This window comes from Vigna unguiculata, chromosome 11 (assembly GCF_037176805.1).
Source record: "Vigna unguiculata cultivar grain cowpea cultivar isolate G323 ecotype 2 chromosome 11, ASM3717680v1, whole genome shotgun sequence".
Taxonomy (NCBI): Eukaryota; Viridiplantae; Streptophyta; class Magnoliopsida; order Fabales; family Fabaceae; genus Vigna; species Vigna unguiculata.
The window spans coordinates 42879566-42891727 of NC_140802.1; the positions used below are offsets into that span (position 1 = coordinate 42879566).

Sequence of the window (12162 nt, forward strand, 5' to 3'; positions counted from 1 at the left end):
TCCACAAACTGAAAATAGAAATAATAACGGAGATAGTGGTGAAATCCATATATGAAAAAAGTAGCCGGTAACTTTGTAAAATTGGGGACAATATATACTGTGGCAAAGCAAGTAACAACCTTAGAGTAGAAATTTGTTTCTTAGATTAAAATTAACAAATGTACAAATTAAAAAAATATAAATTTAAATATATGAACTTCTATAGATGAGTAGAAATTAATTTCATATTAAGAAAATAACTTTTTTACTCTTCTTCAAATTTTTATTACTTTTTCTTCTAAATGTTTAGCAATAATTCAAGCAAAAGAATAAATATTATTAAAAAAAAAATGAAGAAGTGAAAGCAATAGTAAAAGGAAGAGTTATTATATGGTGGGTAGATAACTAATGAAATTATGAAGAAACATGCATATTAGTTAAGCGAAGTATTAAAAAGTCGCATATATAAAATTTTATAAACAACACGTAAAATAGGACAAGTTCAACACAAAATAAAAAACACATTACATAAAAAAAAAATCGACACATTCATCCAAATCCAGAAATTGTTATCAAACAAAACCACTATCTGGAATGAATTAAAGACGACAATATATTTGTCTGCTGCGGTTGCATAAGAAAAAAATATGGTGACGGAGAGGAAGTGATCAAACTTAGAAATTAAAACAAATCCATAGGCAAGGCAATAGATGAGAAACGTGTCATATTGTTTAAAATTAAAAGGTTTAATCTCGTTCTAAAGGAAAAGAGTAATTATAAACTAAGTCAGAAATTATTAACTTTTGTTTTTTAAGCCACAATCAGAATTTTGTACAGTCTCATATATAATTCACCAAGTCACGTTAGTTAAGGTGTTGAAAAGGATGTGTTATAAGCTGAATCTACACCGACGGTTTAAGCATAAAAAATGGCAATTGGGAAGAAAGAAACCAAGGCCAAACATAAATAAAAGACATCTCAAAGATTTCTGGCAAGTGTTGTTGCGTTTGACTTTATCAGATGGTGAATGTAATGCAAAAGTTCTCAGCTGTGACGCGCTTCCACAATTCTTTGGTTAAATCTAACATAATGCCATTACCAACTCTCTTCTTGACTTCGCTTCCACCCATCTATACTGCCAAATACGAAATCGTTTAATGGCAAACCACAACATAAAGTTGAAATGTTCAGATAATATAAATATATTATTTCAAAGTTGATGCCAGTCTGTGATTAAACCAGCCATCAGTGAAGAAGGCAAAAACTATATAAAGGCTTCCAATCCATGCTTTGGGAAACAAGAAAGGAAAAAAGCATAACAAGTGTTCCAAAAGAAGATCGCTAAGTTTTCACATTCAAAGAAGATGGGAACGAGGCAATGGCCTCGTCTGATCCTTGCATTTGCATTTTGCCTTATGGCTATCAGTGTTGGTGCTGATGATTATAAGCCTTACTATGGCCAACCATGGAACAACTATCCACACCCAACACCACCATATCAACACCAAACACCTCCTTATTACTACAAATCTCCACCTCCACCCTCTCCATCACCACCACCTTCTCCCTATGTAGATAAATTCCCTCCATATTATTACAAATCACCTCCACCACCATCCCCATCACCACCACCTCCATATGTCTACAAATCTCCTCCACCACCATCCCCGTCACCACCACCTCCATACGTTTATAAATCTCCACCCCCACCATCTCCATCACCACCTCCACCCTATGTTTATAAGTCACCACCCCCTCCCTCTCCTTCACCACCTCCGCCGTATGTTTACAAGTCTCCTCCTCCACCATCTCCTTCACCTCCCCCTCCTTATGTTTACAAGTCTCCTCCTCCTCCATCTCCTTCACCACCACCTCCATATGTGTATAAGTCACCACCGCCACCATCTCCTTCACCACCACCTCCTTATGTTTACAAGTCACCACCTCCTCCATCTCCTTCCCCACCACCTCCATATGTGTATAAGTCGCCACCACCACCATCTCCTTCACCACCACCTCCTTATGTTTACAAGTCACCACCTCCTCCATCTCCTTCCCCACCACCTCCCTATGTTTACAAGTCTCCACCTCCTCCATCTCCTTCCCCACCACCTCCCTATGTGTATAAGTCCCCACCACCACCATCTCCTTCACCGCCACCTCCTTATGTTTACAAGTCACCACCTCCTCCATCTCCTTCCCCACCACCTCCATATGTGTATAAGTCGCCACCACCACCACCTCCCTATGTCTACAAGTCCCCACCACCACCATCTCCTTCACCACCACCTCCCTATGTCTACAAGTCACCCCCTCCTCCATCTCCTTCTCCACCACCTCCATATGTGTATAAGTCACCACCACCACCATCTCCTTCACCTCCGCCTCCCTACATTTACAAGTCCCCACCTCCTCCATCTCCTTCCCCACCACCTCCCTATGTTTACAAGTCTCCACCTCCTCCATCTCCTTCCCCACCACCTCCCTATGTGTATAAGTCCCCACCACCACCATCTCCTTCACCACCACCTCCTTATGTTTACAAGTCACCACCTCCTCCATCTCCTTCCCCACCACCTCCATATGTGTATAAGTCGCCACCACCACCATCTCCTTCACCACCACCTCCTTATGTCTACAAGTCCCCACCACCACCATCTCCTTCACCACCACCTCCCTATGTCTACAAGTCACCCCCTCCTCCATCTCCTTCTCCACCACCTCCATATGTGTACAAGTCACCACCACCACCATCTCCTTCACCTCCACCTCCCTACATTTACAAGTCCCCACCTCCTCCATCTCCTTCCCCACCACCTCCCTATGTTTACAAGTCTCCACCTCCACCATCTCCTTCTCCTCCCCCACCATATGTCTACAAATCCCCCCCTCCCCCATCACCTTCACCTCCCCCACCTTATGCCTACAAATCCCCACCACCGCCATCTCCCTCTCCTCCACCTCCATACGTTTACAAGTCACCTCCCCCACCATCACCTTCACCACCTCCCCCATATTACTACAAGTCTCCACCTCCACCTTCTCCCTCTCCTCCTCCGCCATATGTTTACAAGTCCCCACCTCCTCCGTATGTATATAACTCCCCTCCTCCACCTTCTCCATCGCCTCCTCCACCATACTATTACAAGTCACCATCGCCTCCTTCTCCTTCACCACCACCACCATATTACTACAAGTCTCCACCCCCGCCTACTGTGTACTAAGCTTGCGGCTAAATCAATATCAATTTTTTCATTATGTTCAACATTGTTGCCATTAATTTGTAATGCGAAGAATTTCTTCATAATAAGGCATGCACCAAAGTAATCCTTCTTTTGGATATATTGTAGCCATGCTTGTTTATTGTTGTCAATTCAGAAATGTGTATTAAATCTCTTTCTCCAGTATTCATTTAATATCATACTTTATTTTTGGTTTTCATTTTCCTCTTTGCACTTTGATGTTATGATGGAGTTCAGATTTTTTGTTAGATTTGTCGGGTGTTGGGCTTTTTATCTCTAGTCGATGTGACATTTCCAACACACTTTCCTCACGCCGAGGTATATATATCTCGTGCGTGAGACTAGACATTAATGAGTGTTCTAATAGCCGACTGATAGCGGGTGGAACAATAGACCCAACAAACATCAATTTATAATAATATTAGATCAATTTAAAAAATTCCAAGATATAATTTGTATACGTCTCCAAAATGTCTAACATGAAATCATATCAATACAAGTGTTTAAATAAATTAACTTCGCTATAAGTTTGAAATCATATAACAGAAGCGAAAAAAATTAAGCAGCATGAGTAAAATGATCATTTTTTGTTTAGAAATGCAGAATAAGGATATCATTTCTTTTTGGGGCGGGGAGAGAGAAGGAAAAAATCAACTCAAGTTTGTTTTCTATGTTTTCCATTCAGTATCATCTTACATGACTTTGATGTTAGTACCTCATTTCTGTAATTGATGACAGATCACCCAACTCCTACATGATGTGTGAACCATTGACTTGAAGCATGGAAGGTCCTTCAGAAATCCAGTATGTTAACATGACATACCCTGGTTCCGCATGGTGGTATCCAAAGCCTTCCTGAGAGCAGGAATCATAGATTAAACAACTCTTCTATAATTAATAGCACAGGAAGAACTGAATATATGACAAAAACACTTTTATAGCCAATTAGTTATCTTTTGAGTAATTAATCAAGAAGTTATGTTACCTTATTAGCTATTGGAACAAGGTCAGACTTCTCTAAAGGCAATCTAAGCCAAATCCCCTTCTTTCCCTGCAATCATAAGATAATCCTCTGTCCATACTTCATCAGGCAATATCATCAAAATAGATAAATACATGGAGGTTGTAGTTTTAATTGATCAAAATGTGTAAATACAGGTCACATTTAATATATTCAACATCATCAATTCAATATATTTATTTTTTGAGGTGGAAGAAAAGCAGATTGTTACAGATATAATATAAAAGCATTCCCCTGCCTTCACCCAACAGTTAAAACATTTTAGGATGGTTCACAACATAGTACCAAAGAACCTGCAATAGAAAAATCAATAGTTCACGAAAATTAGATCAATGAACCTGCAATGTGCATACAACTGGGTACGAAAACTTACTTGCAATCTCCTTCAACATCAGGAAGATCTTTCGTTATAGCAATTACCAATGCGAAAAATGTTTTGCCTTCGCGCTCGTCTTCGCTGCATCAATGATCCCCTGGTAATCCTGCACATTCTGCGAACACCACAAAACAATCCAAAACCCTAATTGCAAGCTCGAACATCGGAATCCAAAACCGTAAACCGAGAAAAGCAAGAATTGAAATGCAAATTCTGAACCTGAGACCTATCCCTGGCATTGTTGAGCTGCTCCCCGTATTCGTAAAGCTTCTCGATGTAAGCAGTCTCTTCGGCGGGGCCAGTCATCGGAAGGCTCTGCAATTGCCGCAGCGATTTGGAATTGCAATTGCAACGGCAATTAGGATTAAAAACAAAATAAAAAAATAGCATGAAACAAAAATAGAAAAATAAAAGAGGGTTTTGTGCAGTGTTATGTTAAGGGTTGGAATAGCGAGAAAGAGAGTAACTAACCTGAAGCGTTGAGTGAAGAGTTGCTGAGTAGGGAATGGTTCTGTGGGTAAGTGAAGAAAACCAAAGCATAAACCAAAGCATGACAACCTTGTACAGTTCTAGTCTTTCAGCTCAAGCTCAGGATATTCTTGAAAAAATGGAAAAAAAAAAAACAGAGAAATTACATAAACAATACCTCTATGTTTCTATCAAAAATTACAAAAGTATACAATAAAGACTTTTTATAGTGTCAACCGAATGTTGTAAAACAAAACAACAACTAACAAACATGTTCCTTGAATTAACTACAATATCTACTTCCTACTTATTTAATCATGTTTGATTTGAGTAGCATATAATTTACTTTTGGATTGTTTTTGGCCAACTTCAAGATGGTAAATAAATGAAGAACACATCAACAGGAACCAATTCTGTCTCTCCAAGTAGTTATCACCGTAGATGTTGAGAAGCTGAGATTCCAAAAAAGTTTATGTATATTTATTGCATATGTTCATGTTTCTTTCCGTTTTCACTTTCTAAAAGATAAAAAAGTGAAAAAATAATTCATGTGTGCATGTTGCATAAGCATAGACTTTGACACAGTAGACAAGCCTTAACATAATATATTTCTGCTTAAATATTACTCATGAGACACTGAATAAACATATTTGGAGGCAGAAGAACTCTGATAATAATTAAATAGAAAATGATTTTTTAACAATTTTTTCTTACAATATTAAGTATTATTTTTTAGATAATTTCTCTTTTTTTATTTTTTAAATCACATATTAAAAAGAAAATTGTCAAAATATTATCGTAATTAAATTGATTATCAATGTTTGATGGTGATTTTCACTTAGATTTTGTTGGTTTCTGCTGATGTATTACAAGAGGGACAAGTATTTTTTTTCTAGATTGGTTGTGCAAATAGCAATTGGCATCTTGTTACTACGTTGTTTGGCAACTTAGTCTTTTGTAGTTGTCAATCCCAGTAATGTCTTCATCTTCTTTTTAAAAAACTTTTGTTGTATTTGACTTTTTATGTTGGAAAATGACATTGTGCTGTATGATTTACCCTTCTTTCTTAACAATGTTCATTTTGCTGACAGAAGAATGTTGGTTTCACCTTCTATATTTTTCTTATTAATAATGAGTTTCGCCAAAAAAATTATAATAAAACTACTTTTACAACAAAAAGAATTTATTTCCCTCACAAAAATTTCAAAATAAGAAAATAAAGGTATATTCTTTTAGAAATTTATATTTATCATTTTAAACCATTTTTTTATTTTGTATGAAAATAAACCTTGTGAGAGTTGTTCTCTTTAGTATTTGTATTATATTTTAATTTTACTTTTTTCTCAAGATTAAAATACAAATATTTAATATTCATAATATATATATATATATATATATCATATATATATATATATATATATATATATATATATATTTATCATTTTAAAGGCAATATAGACATTCGTCTATAGTTCATAACTTTTTTTTTCGTGAATAATGTTGTTCTGGTGAAATTTTTTGTTGTTTAAACTTGAGAAAAAGAACAAGATAATAATGACAAGTATACAGAAGATAGTGTGTGAAAATATGAAATTATTCTGTATTTAAGCTATTAAAAGATTAAAAATATATATTTGCTATGTTTTTCTTTATTCAAACCTCATCATTTTTACTATCTTTCTATTAACATTTATAATTTTAAATATTTTCTAAAAACTTACAGACTTCTGTCTCAAAAATACATAAAATACTGTCAAATATTACCAGCTGTTGTAACATAAATCCATTAATTACAAAAATTCAATACACCCCGTTAAATCAATAAAAATATCCAACATCCACCTTTAAATTCATAAATATATTTTCTTTTAATTACACACTTTCAAAAAAAAAAAAAAAACTAAAATGTCAGTTAAGTGTATAGATGTATATGAGATTGGTGTAAACACTGCAATATTTCAAAGGGGATTTGTAGAATACATGCATAATTGAAGAGAAAGCTTTTGGTTACATTTGAAAAAAATCAAGATTTAAAGAAGTCACACAGAGAAGGAAATGGAAACACAATAACAAAATATGAAATTGGATAAAAGAAATCGAAACAAAAACTTAATTCTGAAATAACACAGATCACCGATACATATATAACAGTAAAACACGAGTACATCCATAACATGCAACAAACTGCAACAATGTTGAATCTTATTGAACTGAAAACTTCAAATAGCTTAAACCCCTAGCTTCATACACAAGTGGCAGGGGTCAGGTAATATAGACGTCAAATAATAGTTGTTAAAGATTCGTCGGTAAAGGATGGAAGGAGAGGAGTTGAATTATAGACGCAACGGTGGAGGCGGCGAGAGAGATGGTGGTGGGTGGAGATTTCTATTTATACGGAGGAGATGATGGTGGTTTGTATTCATACGGAGGAGAAGATGGTGGCTTGTATTCATAGGGAGGAGACGACGGTGGTTTGTATTGATCATATTGTGGAGGTGAGTAGTTGTTGTATGGGGGTTTGTAGTAATTATAGGGAGGTGGCTTGTATTCATATGGAGGAGGTGAGTAGTTGTTGTATGGAGGTTTGTAGTAATTATAGGGAGGTGGCTTGTAAACGTAAGGTGGTGGTGGAGGTGGTGGAGATTTGTAGTAATAATATGGAGGATATTTGGGTTCATAATATGGAGGGTATTTGGGTTCATAGTAAGAAGGAGGAGGAGGTGGTGGAGATTTGTAGTAATATGGAGGGTATTTGGGTTGATTGTAATAAGGAGGAGGAGATGGTGGTGGTGGAGATTTGTAGTAATATGGAGGGTACTTAGGATCATAAGAAGGGTATTTAGGATCATAAGAAGGGTATTTAGGATCATAATTAGGAGGGTATTTGGGTTCATAGGTTGGTTTGTAATATGGATTGTTGTAGGGTTGTCCTCCACCGTAGTAGGGATAATCATCAGCAGCAACGATGGTAGAAACTATGCAGAAGATTAGAGCATAGATGAGTCGAGGCAAGTGCCTCGTCTGAACTGAGATTTTTTCCATAGTCTACTTCACTGCTCTGTGCCTTCAAAGATAGACTTATGAATTTGTGTTTTACTTGGTACACAAGTTAGGATTGTAGTCCCTTATATAGTAACTGCGATGGTTTCTTTATTATTAGTTGGATTTGTGTAATGTGTTAAACAAGATTTTTCTATCAGTTTTTTTATTTCAACTTGCACAGAACAAAGTCAATAAGCTTGAGGAAGTTGGTGATGTCATATCTGAACAAGTACTCGCAAGATTTGATCAAACATTGGAATAGCGCGTTGGATCAGGTTATTTAATATAGGCAGAAAATCTTGTGTGAAACAGATTATGCAGTGTTGTGTTAAACCAGCCCTAGTTAATTATATAATCTATCTTTTCCTTACTGTATATATAGCTCTGTCGTTTTTCCAAATGTCAATTACGTGACTGTAAAATGTGCGTCTCTTTTTAAGTGTGTGATCTCCGACACATTCCTTCAATATATTCAGACATGCACATCTTAAGAACAACGATATGTTCACGTTTCAAGAGCAACTATAGACTATAAATTACGCTAACACTATATTAAGAAATGAACTTCACGCAGAGATATATATATTTCGAGCGTGAGAGTAAATATTAATAAATGGTTCGATAGGAAATGAAATTATATATCTAATAAACAACAAATCTCACTAGAATAGACTCTAACTCGTAGTTTTGATATCATGTAAGAATTAGACTTTAAACTTAACTCAACCTTACAAATCAGTCTGTAATATCAGGTTTGCATCTATATATGATAAACTGGCCTTATCTCTGGTCGACACGAAATCTTCAACAATTTTGAAAAGATACTTCCAACCAAGTGATTTTATATTTTAAGCCATTATAGGAAATGGATTTTGGACTGAAAGCTCAGGCATGTTTATTGTAACACAAAATTGCCGAGTCTAGAAATTTAGATTGACTGAGTAAATTTGTGTAATGTTATATAACCTATTTACTTGTTTAATTGGCTTACTTGTAACATATATATCGGATTTTGTTAATAATCCAATAAGACTAAGGCAACTCGTTGATTACTTAAATTAACATATTGCTTGCTTGACTTGTGTTTCTTCCTCATCTGATTAACCTTTCTAACTACCAGATCTGAATCACTCACGTTCTCCTCATTCTTTTTCTCAGTTTTAGTTCATTAGCTATATTAGTCAAAACTCGTGTGATTAATTTCCAGTGTAGATTTCCTGTTACATTGGCAAATTCAGCAGTTAATTAGAACTTCTTTTCAGATTGTTTGATCAATTCATATGCAGTAATTTTTTATGGTATCTTATTGATATATTAGGTGATTGATGTTACAATTGTTAGTTTATAATATGGCGAGGCAAGACATTTTCTTAGATTATCAAAGTCGTGTGATTTTGGAGCTCAACGCTTGCACCATTTGCTGCACTTGCTGACTTAAATTCCTTACGTCACAAGGGCAATATATCATTACATTATGAGACGAACGAGCATAATGGTTTGAAAAAGTCCTTTAGTTACATTTTCAACTTATTTGCCCAAAACTAAAAAGGACTTTCAAATGATCTCATATTAATATTTAATTATATATATTTGCCGAACATCGTTGATTTTATAAGAAGTTAGGGATTTCAAGATATTATTGTAATTGTCTTGTGGCAGAGGTAACGTGGATCGAGTCATAATTGAATCGTGATACTTAAACGGTTACACTTTTCAATAAAAAAAGTTTCATGCCGACTACTAGCTATAATTTTTGAAGTGTTAAGCGTTCGATCCTAAAAATTGGTACGAGGGTTAAGGTCACGAGTTCGATAAGTGGCACGTGGAAGCAATGGTATTGAGCCATTATGGGCTTTTTTGTATTTGAGGGTCTTTTTGACCAAAATATTGTAAAATAGGGTTCGTTGAATTTTTTTTTGTAAAATTGGGTTAAATCGTTATTGGGGAGGACGACTTTCAAGGTGAAACCGTCCTCCCCCAAGCCGGTTTTGCATTTTTTTTAAAAAAAAATAGTGTCGTTATTTCTTATAACGACTTCTACTAAATTGAAAAGTGAAGTCGTACTGTAGCATGACGACTTCACTTTTCATTTCTTTTTTTTTTAACTTTTCAGTTTTAATTTTTTTTTAGTTTTTCACTTTTCATTATTTTTTTTTTAAATATTTCAATTATTTTTTTCCTTTTTTTTAATTTAACTGTTTTGATTATTTTTTGTTTCATTTTTGATTATATTTTTTTAATTTTTAGTGTTCGTTATTTTTTTTTAATTTATAAGTTATCAATGTTTTTTAAATTTATAAGTTATTTGTTTTTTTAAAATATATTAATTTAAATTTAATTTTTATTTTATTAAATTTTTACTGTTTATTTTTCCAATAAACTTAAATTAAAAAAATAATGAAAATTCATATATTATGAAAAAAAAATAATAAAACAAAAACAAAAAAAAAACAAACAAAAAAATTTTGGAAAGGTGAAGTCGTTATGCATAACGACGACTTCACTTTTTTTAAAAGCAAAATCGTTATAGTACAGTACGACATCACTTTTGAAAAAAAAATAAAGAAACCGGTCAGGGGGAGGACGACTTCACCTCCGATGTCGTCCTCTTCCCTGACGACTTGACCCATTTTCGCAAAAAAAAAATTAACGAACCCATTTATACAAATTCAACTTCTAACAGACCCCAAAATACAAAAAAGCCGCCATTATGTTTGTAGAGGAAAACAATTTATGATTCTGCTAAAACAAATTTTAACAAGAAAAATGAACATGGGTTTGCTGATAAAATCGTTAAACAGTTCTATTTTATGGATCTTAAATATTGCAAGGCTCTGTTCCTCTGGCAGAAGTTTTGGGGCAAAGAGTGGTAAAATGATAAAGGGAACTTGTGGAAGAAGTGCGGCAAGAGATTTTAGAAACACCAGTTACCAGAAGAAAAGAGGAATGCACCTAAGCATCTTCTAACAATGGAGGTTTGTCCAAATCATAGAAGTTAATTTAAGGGTTGGTGTATAATTTGGCTGTTTCTAAGGATCACACCAAGTTATTTTCGTGTATGGATAAACGATAGATAATTCTATTAAGTTAAGGTGAGCTGAAAATCTTACACCAAATTCAGTATTATATTAAATTTTAAAAGAGTTAATTTTTTTTTAACTATTACAAAAAAAGTGTGTTTTGTTTTTAAATTAAATTATAAACTATTTAATCTTTACAATGAAATATACTAAAACATCCTCCTATCAAGTGGTATGGAGAATATTTTTCATAAGAAATTTCACATTGAACTATAATATAACCTATATATATATATATATATATATATATATATATATATATATATATGAGTCTATTAAATTTCAAATTTCAAATAAAATAGTTTATTTTTAATTCAGAGTCTGTTAAACTTTTATGTTATGAGTAACTCAAGAAAAATTATATTTTTGAACTGAATTCTTGTCATTTATTTCTTTTGTTAATGGGATAGTTTGATTTTATCGTACCTTAGTTTCTTGTTTCTATGTATTAAAAAAATATGAGATTTTGTAATTAATATGAAACAATATAGTAGTCATAAAAATCATATCATTTTACATTAACTACAATATTATTCGATATTAATCACAAAACTTAATACTTTTTTTAATACGTGAAAATAGGAAAGTAATATGTTACAAATAATAATCATATCACTCAAATAAAAAATAATAATAAAAACTCAATTAAAAAATATAAATTTTTGAATATTCAATATATAAACAAATTTAATAAGAACTTAATAAAAAATATACAAATTTATAAAGTACTTAAAATTTAGTTAAGTTTTATTTGTAAGATTATTTTGAAAAATCATTTATTCCTTTTTATAAAACTCCTTTTATAATAGTTTGATGTATTGTTTTTTTTTTCTAAAATATTCTTAATTAAATATTTGATATAAATTAAAAATACTTTATTATATATATAAAGATATTTCTCAATTATTCTAGTATTAAATATACGAGGGTGATATATAAAGATATGACAAATTT

The 12162-nt window shown here is 33.4% G+C and overlaps 2 protein-coding genes across 2 annotated transcripts; both read right to left on the reverse strand.

The window, feature by feature from the left end:
- Window positions 1-1157: 1157 nt before the first annotated feature.
- On the reverse strand, window positions 1158-5333 carry LOC114169616 (uncharacterized). The gene is made up of 6 exons (XM_085669113.1): window positions 5090-5333; window positions 4838-4933; window positions 4616-4733; window positions 4207-4535; window positions 2881-4076; window positions 1158-2832 (listed from the first exon to the last, which is right to left on the reverse strand). The coding sequence occupies exons 5-6, from the start codon at window positions 3163-3165 to the stop codon at window positions 1402-1404; spliced, it is 1716 nt and encodes a 571-aa protein (XP_085525239.1). The 5' UTR covers window positions 3166-4076; window positions 4207-4535; window positions 4616-4733; window positions 4838-4933; window positions 5090-5333; the 3' UTR covers window positions 1158-1401.
- A 1820-nt stretch (window positions 5334-7153) lies between these two features.
- LOC114168750 (uncharacterized) lies at window positions 7154-8173 on the reverse strand. Its single transcript, XM_028053665.2, has one exon. The coding sequence runs from the start codon at window positions 8126-8128 to the stop codon at window positions 7472-7474; it is 657 nt and encodes a 218-aa protein (XP_027909466.1). The 5' UTR covers window positions 8129-8173; the 3' UTR covers window positions 7154-7471.
- Window positions 8174-12162: the final 3989 nt, after the last annotated feature.